Consider the following 17,545-nt stretch of genomic DNA (forward strand, 5'->3'; position numbering starts at 1 on the left):
CTACCAAGTGAGTTCCAGGAAAGGCACAAAGCTACACAGAGAAACCCAGTCTTGAAAAAAAAAATGTTCAATGGGGAAAGGATAATATTTTCCAAAAATGTAGATGAAACACATGGATGTCAACATGAAAAAGGATGTAAGTGGGCCTTTGCCACATACCATACACAAAATTAATTCAAAATGGATCGAAACCTAAAAGAAACTTTAAAAACAAAACACAGGAGTAGATTTTCATGACATTGGATCAAGAAACAATTTCTTAAGTCTACTGAAAAATGACAAGAGATAAAAGTGCTTGGCCAGTTGGTGTGGAATGTGCCTTTAATTGCAGCATGCCTAGACAGAGGTTGGAGGATCTCTGAGTGAGTTCCCAAACAGCCAGGGATACCCAGGGTGATTCTTTCTCCAAAAAAAAAAATGCATTAATTATATTTTACCCAAGTGAAGACTTTTAAAATACAAAGGACATTATTAAAGAAGAAAAAAACAAAAACCCAGGTATAGTGGCCCATCCTACAGTCATGGTGCTGGGGAGGTGGAAGTGATAGACCCCAGACTCAGGGTACTACCTTCTCGGGTAGGCGCCCCAAGAACCCAGACTCCAGTCCAGTTAATGCAAGCTGCAAGAGGGTTTATTCAGGAGTTTGTACAAATGGGCTGTCTCCTCTCCACAGAGCAAAAGAAGCCCTGAACTACAGTCATGTACAATTTTTTATAGGCCAAAACCTCAAGCTTCACATAAGTTTGTGGGGCTCTACAGGATTGGTTACTTTAAAGGTTACCTTAGGTTCAGTTGAGGTTTTTCCGAGAACTTCTGGGGGGCGGGGTTACACATCAGGGCATGGGCAAAGGTTACAGTTGTTTTCCCTGGAACACAGTAATGGTCTTAACTACAGTTGAGCAACATATCTTAACAGAAATCTTAACTGTGGTTAAACAATGGTTCAGCAATTCTGCTTTTAGTACAGGTTTTAGTTCCTCATTCCCAAGTAAGGGGTAGACCTGAAGGCTCAGGGTCTTTCAGAAGCAGGAAGATCAAAACCTTAAGGTTATCTTCAGGAATGTGAGAAGGTCCAGGCTGGCCTGGAAATGAGAGAATTCTCAAAACAGTAAAGATATAAGTAAACAATAGTAACGAGTATTAACTATGAATGAAGGGTACCATTATTCAAAAATATGTGAGCACAGAATAAAACTAGAGGGCCTGAGGCTTCCTTAGGAAAGAATAGTTCAGGCACTGAATCAGAGAGAAATCTGCTGATTGGTCAGGTAAGAGCTACTCTGTAGATGAGAGGCAACCCATACCCACCATCATGCAAGGGTAGAAAGGAGGCCAACAGTCACAGTCAATACTGGGAAGTGCCCTTAGATGCCACCTGAAAATTGGAGCAGAAGTTGAGAGATTCTGATGAGACCCCAGCTCCCTTCACTACAAGCATTGCATCATTGACAGAAGAGGTCATCATATTTCCCCACAGACCACACTGAGTTTATATGTGAAGTTAGTTCTCTGAGTTATATTTCTGCTGTTCTATAATCGATCAGCTTATTTCTGTCCTGACAACACATATTGTGCTACTTAGCATATAGGCCTCAACTTTCTGCTGTCTCTACTATCATGCTATCCATAGTTAGCATGTTTTGTGATGGTTTATAGGTATGCTGTTGTTTCCTGGGAACTGCACCAAGTTACCTAATGCACATTACTTGATGTCTTTCAGGTAGAGCCACCAACATATCAGACCATGGCCACAGAACTTGTATTACTTCTGTATAGATAAAACACTCTCCACCTGCTGCTGTCAGGCTTGACCATACTACTTGCTTTGGCCAAAACAATGTGTGGACAGAGAAGCAGGTCACTCTTGGGAACTGAGCCATTGTGAGTTTGTCCACTGTTCCTTTCCTTCTGTTGGGTGACATGTTGGATATAAGGTTCCTCCTTCGAGGCAGATGTGAGAGAACAAGTCACTCCCAGCCTACACCTACAAACATGAGCAACAAATGGATCATTGCAGCTATGATCCTGTAAGATCACTGAGGTGTGTGGACTTGTACCTTAGTGTAGCCTGTCAATCAAGACAATCATGCTGTTTTCACAGTGGTTTGTTCCAATTACCAAGTACTATATTGGTTCAAATGCACAGGTCAGTTACATAAAGATACTGTCCCTTTCTTAAATAGTGAATCTATGGCCCCGAGGCATTGGGTGGCACTATGATGGACAATTATGTAATCGGAAGATTTCCTGTGTCCTGGCCTGCTGGCAGTCAATACAAATCTCTCCCAATCGTGGCCCCCAAGTAAACACACAGAGGCTTATATGAATTATAACTGCATGGCCATGGCTCAAGCTTTTTGTTAGCTAGCTCTTATATCTTAAATTACCCCATAACTATTAATCTAAGTATCACCACATGTTCAGTGTCTTTACCTGTGTCCCATTACATGTTGCTCCTTGGGCGGCTCACTGGCATCTCTCCCCACCTTCTTCCTGTCTCTCCCTTAGAATTTCCTGCCTGCCTCTAAGATGCCTTGCCATAGGCCAAATGGCTTTATTTATCAACCAATTAGAGCAACACATATTCACAGCATACAGAAAGACATTCCCCTATCACAAATATGTGATGGGAAGATGAGAAAGAGAAGAGTCTGTAGTGGAGAGACAGAGTGAAAGAGAAGGGAATCAGTTCATGAGATGTGGAAAGAGATGGAACTGGATATTTGATGGTGGTGAAGAGCAGGCCAGTATGAGGAGCCTGTGCAGCTACGTGAAGCCATGGTGTGGCTGGCTCTGGGCTGCTGCCAAGGGTTGTGTCTGGGTCAGAGGTCCAACAGCAGCCAGAGTCTGTGTTGAAGTCTGAGGCCCAGATTACCATGAAGAGCCATGTAGATGTCCACGGTCTGGGCTGCCACCTGAAGATAGGAGCTTATCTCACCCTTGCCAGCAGCAGGAGAGCTGGTACCTCACTGGCCACTGCACTTGGGAGAGCTGGCCCCATCCCTCACTGACCTGTAGCAACAGAACTGATGTAGGCTCAAAAGAGCTGGCTCCACTCCTCAAGGAGTCAGGGAGAGGTGGCTCCGCCTCTTGTTGGGGGAGACACAGTGGAGACCCAGGATGACAAACTCAGCTACCACCCAGGCCCAGATCCAGGGCCTTGAATTGACCTACTCCAACATCTACCCGATCTATGAGAGGGTGGAGAACAAGAAGGGGCCTGTTCTGTGGAACCATGGCCACAGGATCTCCATGACTCTGGGCAACAATAGGATATTGGAGAAAAGTCTAGGTGAGGTCCAGTATTAATACTGTAGCAGAAGACAGAGGCCTTGAACAAAAACAATGACCTATTGCAATGAATATTTGCAAGTGAAGCTGTATAGGAAAAGGGTATACTATGTAACACATTGCAGCTTCCAATGCCACCATGAAGAAGGAATATGTGATGGAGATGTAAGAAAGACAGAGGAGCAGAGTGGTACATCACTGCAGAACAGGAAATGTAACAGCTGTGACTGGGATGAGAGAAGACTGGAATTGAAAGAGAAACCAGTCATTATGAAGAGGGGTCAGAAAGATGTTTTTTATTTTATTTTGGGATGAAGTTATGAGGGTAGAGGACAGATATGGAAGAACTGGGAAATGTGTGTGATTAAGGTGCATAATGTGCAATTCCCAAAGAATAAATAAAAAATATGTTTAAAAAGAATAAATTTCTGCAGGTGTTATCCAGTAAGCTTACTAAGGTGTTTTGAATTATACCTTAGTGTAGCCTGTCAATCAAACAGCCACCATGGTTTCACAGGGTTTGTCCCAGTTACCAATTACTATGTGAGTTCAAATACACAGGTCAGTTACATACAATAAAGACACTGTCCCTTTCTTAAACATCAAATTATCTAACTCAGCTTGTCCTGGATTCTGGCTCAGCAGTCTACCCTACTATGGCCCATCACCTTGAAAAAGGCCCTCTTGATGTCTTTATTCCGAAGACTGTAGACCACAGGGTTGAGCAAGGCTGTGAAGGCATTGTAAAACAGTGAGATCTGCTTGTCTTGCTCAGGGGAGTAGCTGGAGTTGGGCCTCATGTAGATGTAAGTGCATGGACCATAGAAGAATGTGACCACAGTCAGGTGGGAGGCACAGGTAGAAAAAGCCTTGCAGCGGCCCTGGGTGGACTTGATCTTGAGAATAGCCTTGACAATACGAATGTAGGAGGCCACAATGAGGGAAATGGGAGTCACAACCACAAAAACACTCAAGACCAGATCTATCATCTCAATGATGTGGGTATCCATACAAGCCAGGCTACGCACTGAAGGGCCTTCACAGAAGTAGTGGTTAACCCTATTAGGCCCACAATATGGCAGATTCATAGTAAAGAAAGTATGTAACAGAGAGAGGAAGAAACCACAGATCCAAGTCCCAGCTGCCAACCATATGCACAGTCCCCAGTTGAGGATGACAGTATAACGAAGTGGGTGGCAAATGGCCACATATCTGTCATAAGCCATGACAACAAAGAAGGTGCACTCAGTAATAGCCAAGGAACCAAACACATACATCTGCAGACAACATCTAGCAAAAGAGATGGTCTGAGAGTGAGCAAGAAGATGCACCAACATCTGGGGCATGGTGGTGGTGACATAGCACATATCCAATAGGGCAAGTATACAGAGGAAGAAGTACATGGGTTTGTACAGCTGTGTGTCCAAGCAGATCAGCATGATGATGAGCCCATTGCCCAGGACTGAGCACAGGTAGATGAGAAGGAACACAATGAAGAGGATGATGTTGGTTGTGGGATCACTGGAGAAGCCAAGCAGGATAAACTCAGAAACCCAGCTTTGGTTCTGCCCTGGAATCATCCACATGGTGGGGGCTGTATGAAAATCACATGCATATATGTATCACTTCATAATTGCCAGCTATAGAGGCAGACAGAGAAGACATATGATGGATTGATGGCTCAGAGTTTAGGAGCACTGACTGCTGCTCTTCCTGGGACCTAACAGCTAACAGCTGTCTCTTCCTCCAGTTCCAGAGAACCTGACTCCCTCTTCTGCCTCCACATGCCAGGATTACACATGATGCACAGACATGCAGGTAGGCAAAAATCCATATACACAAAATAAAAAATAAGACATTTTAAATAAGAAAAGAAAGGCTGGGTTCTGAGCACACTGTTCAGTTTACATGCACACTTCTCAAATTACTGAACCTCAAATGAGGCTGATGATACTCATGTCTCAAGATTATGATGAATATCTAAAGCATCTCACAAAAATCCTGGAGACAGCTTGTAACATATGGCATGTCTTATGCAGTTTCACATTCTCATTCCATCCCTGGGAAGGCACAGACAGTGGATCCCCAGAATAAGAGAGCTAGCTACACTTGCTCATAGAATCCTTCTTCTCTTTCTTTGACTGGACCCCTGGAGCTTTTCCATGGTGTTTGTCTGTGGATGTGCTTCCATCAGTAACTGCAGAAAAGCTCTGTGATGACAGGGTATTCACCGATCTGATCACTGGGGTAAGCCAGTTCAGTTCGGGCACCTTCTCCACTATTTCTAGTAATCCAAGCTGGGGTCATCCTTGGGGATTCCTGGCAATTTCCTTAGCACCAGGTTTCTCTCTATCCCTGTGATATCTCCCTCTATCATGGTATCTTTTTCATTGCTTTCCCACTCCATCCCTGTTCCAGCTCGGCCATCCCATTCTCTTATTTTCTCATCCCCTATCCCCTACTCTCCATCAACGGCTGCATGGGAGCCTGCATGGGACTGGGCTAGGCCCTCTGCATTGTGAAATAGTTGTGTCGCTTGATCTGCTTGAGGGCCCCCTGGTGGTAGAATCAGAATCCATCCCTGGTTCATGAGGGGGCTTTTTGGAGCCCACTACATATGATGCAACACCTTGTGCAGCCTTGAGGCAGGGGGAAGGGCTTGGACTTGCCTCTACTGGATGTGCGTCCCCATGGGAGGCCCTGTCTTCTTGTAGCGGTGAGTGGGGGTGGCTTGAGAGGGGGACGCTGAGGGGCAGGAGGAAGGAAGAGGGGGATCTTTGATTGGTGTGTAAAATGAATGAAAAAAAATTCTTAATAAAAATAAAAGAGGCAGGGCGGTGGTGGCGCATGCCTGTAATCCCAGCACTCGGGAGGCAAAGCCAGGCACATCTCTGTGAGTTCGAGCCAGCCTGGTCTCCATAGCGAGTTCCAGGAAAGGCACAAAGCTACACAGAGAAACCCTGTCTTGGAAAACAAAATTAAAAATAAAAATAAAAGAGGGCTAGCTACACTAGATGAAATCAGGAGCACTGGGTTCAACTGAGAGACCCTGCTTCAGTGAATAAGGTGAGAGCAATTGAGGAAGAATCCCCTGTCAATCTCTGAACACACACACACACACCAGAGACATATGCAAAATAGAGAGTAAACAGTAGATGAAGACAGAACACATGTCATTCAGACATGGGCCCTCACACATATATATATAGTCCCATGAGTAATGACAGGAGTTCATGTGTGCAATGCGACACTGGAGACACTGGAGTCTTCCCAGGGAATGCTGATGGACCGTGTGGATATGGGAACAGGAAAGTCATTTCTTCCTTTTTTAATCCTGTCTCCCTCTGCACACAATCAATTTTGGGTGTACTGTAGCTTTACATGGCAAATACAAAGCAACCATTTTTTTGGAGTCAAACCTGATAAATACATTTATCCTTTTAGGGGAAGCAAAGGTAAGTTTTTTTTTAAAGAGCACTTTCCTTGGAGGGAAAAACACAATGGTAATCTAGAATAAGCAAAAAAGAAGTGCTCAAAATGTTTATACAGAGAATTGGAAAGATATATAATAAAAACATATGTTCCAATGGAACAGTGAACAATATTTAAAGGGCATTTCACAAGGCAGCTGATTGGTGTGCACTGATGAGGCTCAGGTCCTCAGCACCATCACTCATCTGGAAATTGTAGAACACCACAGTGCCAACCCCACCCTCGTCTTCTCCACCTCACATCCCCACACACCTACCAACATGGCTACAGTAACAGATATCTAGGACTGGCAAGAGAGGCTGGATCTAATGGGAGAGTAAATTAAAATGATCCCTTTAGTGTGTGCCTGGCTGTGTTCCCTAATGTTGAACACATTTAATGCATTGCCCAGCAATACAAATATTAACTATATTTCTGAAACAATATGTAAACACAAAGGAATATACAAATGCATGCTCAAGAAAAGACCTGTGAAGGAAATATCCAAACACTACTCAAAATAGTCTGAACTATGGCACCATCTATGCTAATTAACAAGACAATGGTTAAGACAGGAATTGCTTTTCATGGCAGTAGAAATATGAAAGTAATTTCTAGATATCCTGTCTTCTCTTTCCCTGTCCCCATCCCCTCTCCTGACCAGTCTACTGCTCATGCCCCTCACTTCTGTCCTTCCTTTCAAACCAGGTCAGGTGCCCATCATTTCTTCCAGCAGTTCTGCATCAGCATCTCCATTTGCCCCCTGCCTCTATGTTTTCCTCTTTCAATACAGTCTTTTTTATTTTAAATTTTGAAAACATTTCAGTCAATATACTTAGATTATATTCTTTCCCTCCTCCAACTTCTCCAGATCCTTCCCACCCAGCTTCATGTTCTTTCTCCCCCATTCTCTCCTTCAAAACAAACAAACAACATTGTTTTTAAAATTAAAGAAAGAAAATCAAAAGAAAATAAAAACAGAACAAAAGCAAAACTAAACCATGGAATCAGTTTCCTATTGGCCAACTCCTCCTGGGCAAGTGAGCTGCCATGGAATATAACTGATATGCTCAATGACACTGTTGGAAAAAAGATTTTACCTTTCCTAGCAGGTATCAACTGCAATAGCTTCTTGTTTAGGGGCAGGACTTAGAGTACACTTCCCCTTCTTACTACTGGCCATTTGTCTGCATTCTCCATATGACTGCTACCTCAGTTTTTAAAAGAAATCACACTGCTACTATCTGGCCCCTGTTAAAAATCCTTTTAAAATCTCCCATGACCCATCATTGGAGTCAGATGCACAGGTCATTCCTAACCTGCCTGCGTGTGAAAACTCAGACTCAGCACACAACTGTCTCCTCTGTCTGCAATCTCTCCATGCAGAAATCTCCATGCAAGCACTATGGGTATCCCGCATGCCTCTGCCTCTCTCACACCTCAAGGCATGTGCCTAGATTCTCATCATGGAGAGGTGGCCTGCATCATGACCACAGGAAGACTCAGCTCGCCAGGAAGGCTTATCTGTTATGCTACCACCTCCCACCCCAACCCAGGTAGGATGCATCCTGAATTTCTTATTCATTTTCTGATTACAATCTTAAGAATCCTAGAGGGGTCTGATATCAATTTTGACACCAAACCACTTGGACAAAACATTTGTTACTCTTTTAACTGGGGTTAACTGAAACCCCAGACAACTAATGAAGAATTATCTCTGAAGGAATATGGCTGGATGGGTGACTGCCTAACCTTTCTAATAATAAAAAGTAACTAATATTGACTTGGATAATTTATATATTCTAGCTATTGTTGCACTAACTTTAGTTTAACAGCACAACAGTTCACTGAAGAAAGTATTCTTACCTGTGTGTTATAGGTGAACACCTAAGGCCTGGAGAGGGAGGGTTTTTTTCAGATTGAAAGCTCAGCAAGGGAGAAGTGTGGGTTTAGGTGGTGTGTCCTCAGAGCCTGGTTCTCAGTCACCTTTGCTGCTTCTGGCACACAGGTTCTGAAGTGAGGAAGTAAGGAAGGCAAAGTCTTCACAGTGTCCATCTAGTTGAGCTTATTGAGACTCAGCACAGGGCAGAGTCCTCCTAGAACAGAGCTGGATGGCTAGTCATAGACCAGCTCTCCTGATGAGATTTCCCCTCCTGTCTGAATGTGGGAGGCTCTGGGGTTTACTGATAGTAGAAGGATCCAAGGAGAGAGGGGTTGAAGTGTGATTTCCATGACATGGGACATCATCTAGTGATCCACAGCCTTTTGTGGTTTCCCAGCCCCAGGCCTCTGGCTTGGTTTACAGTGACCCACCAGGAATGCTGCCCCAAGTCTGTAAGCCCAATATTCACAGTTGAAGACGGCATGGTTGATTTCCAGCAGGAAAGGCTATACATGCTAGCTCCAACCTGAAAAGCCTAAACCTGGAAAGTTTAGGATCAGGGGTCTAAGGATATACTTGAATATATAGAGCTTAAGGCTAGAAGAGGCTACAGCAAATTCACAACCCCCCACCTCTCCCCGCAAAAATCATGATTGTTCGGCCCACAAAATATGAAGCTATATCTCTGTGGTGGGGTGTCTCCTTAAAGACATTGACCATCACTGCCTCTTCATGGACATGGCTTTCTGCTTCACTTCAGATCTTTGAGCTCAGGACTCGATATTCTTTGTTTCTCAATATGATGCAAAAAGGACAGACGTGCTGTAACTATGTATTACATTAATAAAGGGAGAAAAGAAGGAAGAAGTAAGAACACAATGTTGAGAAAGGGAGGAAGAGCAGGCAATGAGGGAAGAGGTCTGTGATTCTGAAATTTAGCACAGAGGACCTGAGACAGATGGCTTGACTAATTATTGCCTCTGGACCCACTTGCCTGAACCCCACCCGCCACCCACAAGCCAAACACCAGTGACCATCTTACCACTTGTAAATCCAGGGATTGTGTCACTGACTAGCTGTTTCTTTCTCTAATGAGAAAGAGTCTAAAGAGTAAGCCCCCTAATGCAACTGAGTCCAGAGAATCAGGAGTCTAGGCAACTCAATCTCCAGAGAAATTCCAGGGTGCTGTAGAGTTCGAGAACCTGAGTCTCTCATTTCCTCTGCAAGTAGGCCAGTGCTGACCCCTGAAGAAGGCACCTGTTAAATCCTTAACAAAGGCAAGCTGAAACATATTCACTTCTTCCCAGTGGGACTAGAGGCTGAGGTTTTATGGCTCTGTCTCCTCTCTGAGCCTCCCCAGAGAGCTAGGAAAGGACCATTTCTGTTCACAGTAGAGATGCTAAGATGATCTCTGGATGCTGTCAGCAAGAGAGCTTCAGTGAGACCCTTGGGAGCAGAGCAGGAGGAAAGAACCCACAGGAGGAGGAGTGGTGACCTGTTCCCTTCTCTAGACTAATTGGGAATAAGAGCAGCTCAGGGAAGAGGAGGTGAGACCTGGTCACCTGAGACACAGGTCAGGGACTTGAGTTCTCATTCTGATTCCGATTTTACTGCCCAAACCCTGAGCCCTGGCACTCTGAGACCATGTTTGAGTCACAAGCCTCTTCCTTCCTCAACCACCTTGGTACAATCACAGTTCTCCCTTCTTTACTGTGTAATACCTGAGCAAGTCACCCAGAACCTCTGATGTAATAAAGAATCATCAACAGTGGAGGCTGGAGGGTTAGCTCTGGGAAACAGAGAACTTGCTGGACTTGCAAAAGACCCAGTTTGGTTCCCAGCACACACATGGCAGCTCACAACCACCTCTATCCCCAGTTCTAGAAAACCTAGTACTTTCTTCTGATCTTCTCAGGAATCAGACATGCACGTGGAATACACACATAGGGCAGTCAAAACACTCATACAATAAATAAAAACCCAAAGAAGTGTCAACCGTGACATTTTAGGATTTTTCTTTGGGCTGCCAGCTCACAAATAACAACTTGGAGACTTATTATTAACTATGAAAGCTTGGCCTTTACTTAAGCTTGTCCCACTACCTCTTATAACTTAAATTAACCTGCTTATATTAATCTACATTTTACTGTGTGGCTTTTTACCTTTCTTTTATTCTGTATGTCCAACTCTCTGTGTCTCCATGGCATCTTCTGAGTGCCATGATTATCTTCTTCCTCTCTCTGCCTAGAAATCCTGTCTACCTCTCCTTCCTAGCTACTGACCATTCAGCTTTTTATTATGCCAGTCACAGTAATAACTCTTCATAGTGTACAAATATCCTACAGCATTTCTCCCCTTTTGTCTAAATAAAAAATGTTTTTAACTCTAACTTATAAAACTATATACAATAAGAACCATTATCAGATAAAATTACATCAAAATGTCCATCCATTTCACTTGTATTTGGCATATTTGGAGACAGTACTGTATTACCTATCCTATCTTAGTGAGTTCAAAGTTTTATACCCAAACTACTTTCTATCAATACTTGTATTTGTTGTAGGTTGTTTTTTACTCTTTTGGGGAGCCTACCACCTAGCTCCCAAATAAACCATACATGGAGTTTTACTATTTCTTCTAAATGCCCAGCCTTAGCTTGGCTTGTTTTTTGCCATCTTTCCTTAACTTATCCCATCTACCTTTTGTCTGAGTTTTCCTCACTCTTTTACTTCCTTAAATCTCCTTTCACTCTTACTCCATGGCTGGATGGGTGGCTGGGTGGCTGGCCCTTTGCATCCTCCTCCTTCTCTTGTTCTTCCTTCTTTTTCTTTCCAGATTTTTTCTTCTATATATTCTATCTGCCTGTCAGCCTCATCTGTTTCTGTCTCTTGCCTTATTATTGGCCATTCAGCTCTTTATTAGACCATCAGATTTTTAGGCAGGCATAGTAACACAGCTTCACAGACTTACACAAATGCAACATAAACAAAAGTAACACACCTTAAATAATATTCCCCAACATATACTACCATCCTAAAAAGTGTCTTTTTTATCTTAAAACACCTTCTTAGATAAACAGCTTAAGCATTTGTGTTTCCCAACCATATAAACTTTACATCTTTTATGTAATTTTTAATTCTGAATTTGGTAACAAGGAAAACTGTAAATATGACTATCTCATCTTCAACTCCATCAGAAAACCAAAAGGGATATACTATTACCTGAATAAAATGGAAGTGCAGAACAAACAACTGCCCAAACTGTAAAATTGACAGAGACAGCTGGCTGCCTGGACAGTCACCCAAGGTTCCTCTGCAATGTGGGGGTATGCACCTTCAGCCTACAGGACTAGAATATCTGACAGACATTTGTGTCAAGCAGGAATTTTGAAAGACTGGCCTACCTAGTTTTAGCAAAGTTTGGCATTTATTTTCTTTTGTGTTCTGCTTATCCAATTTGGACAGCACGCTGTCAGTAGCTGAGGCAAGGGCAATTTCTTTTTTCCCTTTTTCTTTACTAAGAAATTTTCTACTCACTCCACATACTATCCACAGATCCACCCTCCTTCCTCTTCCCACCCCCCAGCCCTCTTTCCCAAGCCACCCCAAATCCCCACATCCCCCAAATCGAGGTCTCCCATGGGGAGTCAGCAGAGCATTGCACACTGAGCCTAGGCAGGTCCAAGCTCCTTCCCACTGCACCAAGGCTGTGCAAGGTATCACACCACAGGCACCAGGTTCCAGAAGCCTGAAAGGCAATTTCTTGCCCAGTGGCTAATTTTACCACAAATAAAAGTAAACTTAATATGGAGGTTCTTCAATGCTGATCATGCTTTTTTATTGTAGTACATTGTTGCTACCAGGAGCAGACAAGTCTCATTGTCATGAAAAGCCTTATGTTATGAAAACATTGTAAGTGCCATATTCTGTAGAACTCTGAAGTGTTTGAAGACCAACTATCTATCCAAAATATATCTCTATTTGACCTTGAAAACATACCTAAAATGGCCATAAATTTGACTATTATAAATGGCTAACTACTAACCTTCACTTCTTATTATCCTAAATAACTTTTAAGGACTAGAACTTTGCATTACATTTTTAAATGAATGGCATAAATACAATACCTTAAATAGGAGTAGAAACATATATACAGTATGTTATAACAAAAATAACCTTAAATGTGTATCCATATACAAAAATCCATATCAATGTAAAATATATGAGACTAGTGGTCTTTCAAAAGTAGACTCAACAGTCCATTCTTTCATCGCATCATTTCCATACTATATTTCCCACCTCCTTTTCCATCAGAAAGAGATCCCTGAGTCTAATCTCCTTTGTTCAGTATTTTTCCTGACCATTACTAATACAACTTGTAAGTAACACCTATAAACAATGACAAACATCCATGACCCACCAAATGACAAAAATCTACCCACCTCAACTCTTGGGAATGTGAGCATCCTATTCTCTAGATTGCTTCCTATTGTCTGGGGTAATGGCATCTTTATAGGACCCTGAGAAAATTGGGATGATGGTCAAGTCCTAAGAGATATCTATATTATTCTTTGTTTAGTTTTGTGTGATGGGAAAGTGTAGAGTTTATTTGAAGTCTTGGCTAGATAATCTGTGAGGCTGGACCATCTCAACTAACAGCTTTAACATTGTTTTGGATGCAGAATTTTGAGGAAACTTGAACAGAGGCATTCTGAGAGGCTGGATCACCTAGGCTATTTGTCTTTGTTGGTATCTGTTCCAGAAAGTTCAAAACTCATTTCATGGCCAAAACATCTGTATGGAATGTGGTATTACCCTTGATTTCCAGGTAAGGAAACTGAACTATAGAGTTGGTAACACACCAGCATCTACAGACAGAACATTGTATAGTAAGATGTTTATACTAGGTGTGGGATGCTAAATATTTAATAAACTCTCCATAAGAACAGATCAAAGGAAGATGAAGCCAGGCCTGCTTCTAAGCCAGTCGCCAGCCATGCTGCTGAGCCCATGCACAGCCTCCTTCCCTGACACCTGAGCCTGGTGTTCATCAGTTCATTGGGAAAGTTATTAGTTATGTTCCTTGTTGCTGTGATAAAATACCTAACACAAGCCACTTGAGAAAGGATTTATTTAGACTGAGGGTCTGAGGACACAGTCAGTAATGGCAGGGAAGTCGTGGAAGTAGGAGCAGACTCAGAGTCATGTTGTATTTCCAGTCAGGAAGCAGACAGATGGATGCCCTTGCTAAGACCATTCTCTCCTTTATACTTTGTAGGACCCAGACCCTGGAAAGGTGACACCCACAATCAAGGTGGAGCACCCCACATCAGTTAAAACTTTCTGGAAACACACTCACAACATCCCATAGGGGTGATCCATGGTGATTCAAAATCCAGAAGAGTTGACAGTGGAGATGACATGACAAGCAGTGAGAGGATGGCCAGGCAAAGGAGCTCACAGGTATCTGCAGAGAATGTCATCCCATCCACTTAACTCCTGTATCTTTTCCTGTTGAGGACACCTCTGATGGGGATTCAGCTGAGACAGAAAAATCTTCACATTCTTTCCATTTCTAAGAAGGCTACACACAGATCTCTCCACACTCATTCTCTCCAATTTTGCTATTATATTACATGGATGTTCATGATCATGTAACCAGTCCATGGGACACAATCCACCCTTCAATATAGACTCTTACCTGGAAAACATTACTCTTTCCAAACAAAAGGAACAACAAAATGTCCTGCACAGTGTTCTTCCCCTGAGAGGGTTTCTTCTCACCACTGTCTTCAGGTACATTCCACAAACAGGACACAGTACTCCGCTCTTCACTTCCAGCTGGGGCAGGCATGTCATACAAAACCATGTGTAACCAGCTCATTTGCTCCTCCTCCTCAATCCACCATAGGGAACTGACAATGGGGACCACAGGCTCAGGCTATGGAGGGAATGTAGCAGGAGTAGGCCACTTTTGCCACTACCTCCTGTAACCTACTTGTGCATTCAGGGACTGCTAGACATATCTGTGGTTGCACATTGACATTTGATGATGCCAGCTTTGTGATCCATGTTATGGGTGCCCTATTAATTATGGGTTCTGATGAAAAAAAGAATTACAAAAGGGAACAAAAGCATTCTTATCCATTGAAATATATTTTACATATGTATTTAAATATAAATATCTGTAAGACAGACAGACAGATAGATAAGGGGACTGAGTTTCAGAAGGCTATATTCTCAGGATTTCAGTACATACTAAACAGATATGCGGATTCATTGTGCCTCTATTGTAATCCTAGCAATCACTCTTTTGAAATTGCCAAATGGATCATAAAGTTCAATGGAAATTGCAAGGGATTCAGAAGAGGCCTGTGGTGGTTTGAATAAGAATGACCTTATATTTATATTTGAATGCTTAGTCACCAGGGAGTGGAACTCTTTGGAAGGATTAGAAAGACTAGGAGGTGTGGTCTTGTTGGAGGAAGTCTGCCAATGGAGTTTGGGTTTCAGGTTTCAAAAGCCCATACTAAGTCTACTGTCTCTCTGAGTGTGTATTAGGATGGAGCTCTCAGCCACTGGTCCAGTGCCATGAGTGCCACCATGCCCCTATAATGATGATAATGAATTAAACCTCTGAAACTATAAGAAAGCACCCAATTACACATTTCCTTTAAAAGAGTTGCCATGGTCTTGGTGTCTCTTCACAGCAATAAACCAGTGATAAAGACAAGGCCAAACAAACTTGAAAGGACAAAGTACAAAAGCTTGTGTTTTCTATTTTGAAACCATCCACAAACCCATAGCATACAGGAAAAGGATTACAACAGCCCGAGATTGACATGAAATTTAATAGACTAGGATTGTTAACCCAAATACAAGCACTAAAACCTATTGACTGACAATTTTATTTAGGAACATAAAGATCTTTCAACAAGAAAAGAATAATACTTTCCATTATTGTGGTTGAGACACATGTATTATCACATGAAAAAGAGTATAATTGAGCCCTTACCACAAACCATACAAAAAATTAATTCAGCATGGATTAAAAACTTAAAATAAACCTTAAAATACAAAACAAAACACAGGAGTAAATTTTCATAACATTGGATCCAGAAGCAATTTCTTAGATCTACTGTAAAATAACAAGAGATAAAAGTGCTTGGCCAGGATTGGTGTCACACACCTTTAAGCCCAAAATTCCTGAAGCGAAGGCTGGAAGATGTCTATAGTTTGAGGCCAGCCTAGTCTATATAGTGAATTCCAGAACAGCCAGAGTTATATGGAGCAAATCTGTCAAAAACAAAACACAAAACAACAACAACAACAACAACAAAAACTGGTGTGAGTTGGATTTTATCAAATTCAAACTTTTATAATACACAGCACATCATCAAAAATGCAAAAATTCCCTGAGCTGTGGTGTCACAAGCCTATCATCCCAGGACTAATGAGGGGGAGGCAGGCAGATCAAAAATTCAAGGTTATCTTCATGAATGTGGAGAATTCCAGACTGGCCTAGGGAATGTGAGGCTTCTAAAAAAATTATAGCTAGATAGAGATAATTAAACAATAGTAATGAGTATTAAGTATGAATGGAGTGTATTCATTATCAAAAATATGTGACTACAGAATAAAACTGGAGTCTGAGTCCTCCTAGGGAAAGACTAGTTCAGGCACCAAATCAGAGAGGAATTTGTCTGATAATCATACTCTGACGATGGGAGGCAATTTATACCTACCACAAGCTCACCTCACTTCCAACATTGCATCATTTTTTACAGAGAGGTCATCATGTTTCCCCATGGACCCCAGTGAATTTATGTGTGAAGTTAGTCCTCTGAGCTGTATTAGTTCTGTTCCACAAACTATCGATCAACTTACTTCTGTCCTGACAATACATGCTGTGCTACTTAGCATATAGTGCCTTGTTAATCCCATCAATCATGAATAAGACTACCACCACAGTTTAAAGCCAAATTTGAAGCAATCTTTAATTAAATACTGGCCATGGGGAAATGACCCAGAATCACAATTTGTAGCAACTTAAGAAGGAAAATCCATAATTCATTGCATTTCCCATCTGGGTCAAGCATACAGCCTGACACACCTCCAGCCTATGAATCTCCTGCCCATATGTGATCAAGTACATCAATGCAGATGGGTCAAAACACTTGCTTAGGGGAATGAAGAACAAGTGGCTCATTATCTCCCATCAACAACAGCCCCCAGCATTTCAGGAATATCTGTCCTTGGGAAAAGGGCTTGCAGATTAGAGGCATTTTTGTTTCATGGATCTCTTAGGCATAATAATTAAAACTTAAAATGTAACTTTGACTCTCACATTGCCCCCTTGAGATGTATCCTGAGTCAAATCCTTGACTCTGTAATAGGTGCCTGTTTATACTGGGATCTAATAACCATCAGCTTAATGACACCCAGACAGGAATTATTGTTTAGTTAAGGCATTAATGATGCAAGAGCCATCAGCAGTTAGCAAAAGCAGAAGGCCAAAGGCCCTGTGATGAATGACAGAGTTTCTATCAAAAAAGAACCTGGAAATGAGAATGGAAAACAGTTTTTATTTCATCTCAGATCCCCCTTTTCTACAGTGATTTCCTTTAGTACAGACAGATTATTTCTAATGATTCCAGCGTGGTTTATATAGAAATAATATTTTTTTCTTAAAGCTATGTGATATGTTTTTGTTTTATGTAGAACAGGTTGAGTACCCTATCATAGCCCTATTTGAGCTAATGAATCTACCTGCTGATAAATTTGGGTCTATTTGGTTCCAGCAGGTACCTTTCCATGTATGCCAAAAGGCACTATAGGTAGCTGTTTTGCCCCCTATGTCAGGGAGTTTCCTTTTGATTTGACATTCCAGCCTGTTGTGGG

At 42.2% G+C, this 17,545-nt stretch overlaps 1 protein-coding gene across 1 annotated transcript; it reads right to left on the reverse strand.

Annotated features, from left to right (window-relative positions):
* Window positions 1–3,930: 3,930 nt before the first annotated feature.
* On the reverse strand, window positions 3,931–4,878 carry LOC118577985 (olfactory receptor 2A12-like). Its single transcript, XM_036178604.1, has one exon. The coding sequence runs from the start codon at window positions 4,876–4,878 to the stop codon at window positions 3,931–3,933; it is 948 nt and encodes a 315-aa protein (XP_036034497.1).
* Between the last annotated feature and the right edge of the window lie 12,667 nt (window positions 4,879–17,545).

The sequence above is a fragment of the Onychomys torridus genome, chromosome 2 (assembly GCF_903995425.1).
Source record: "Onychomys torridus chromosome 2, mOncTor1.1, whole genome shotgun sequence".
Taxonomy (NCBI): Eukaryota; Metazoa; Chordata; class Mammalia; order Rodentia; family Cricetidae; genus Onychomys; species Onychomys torridus.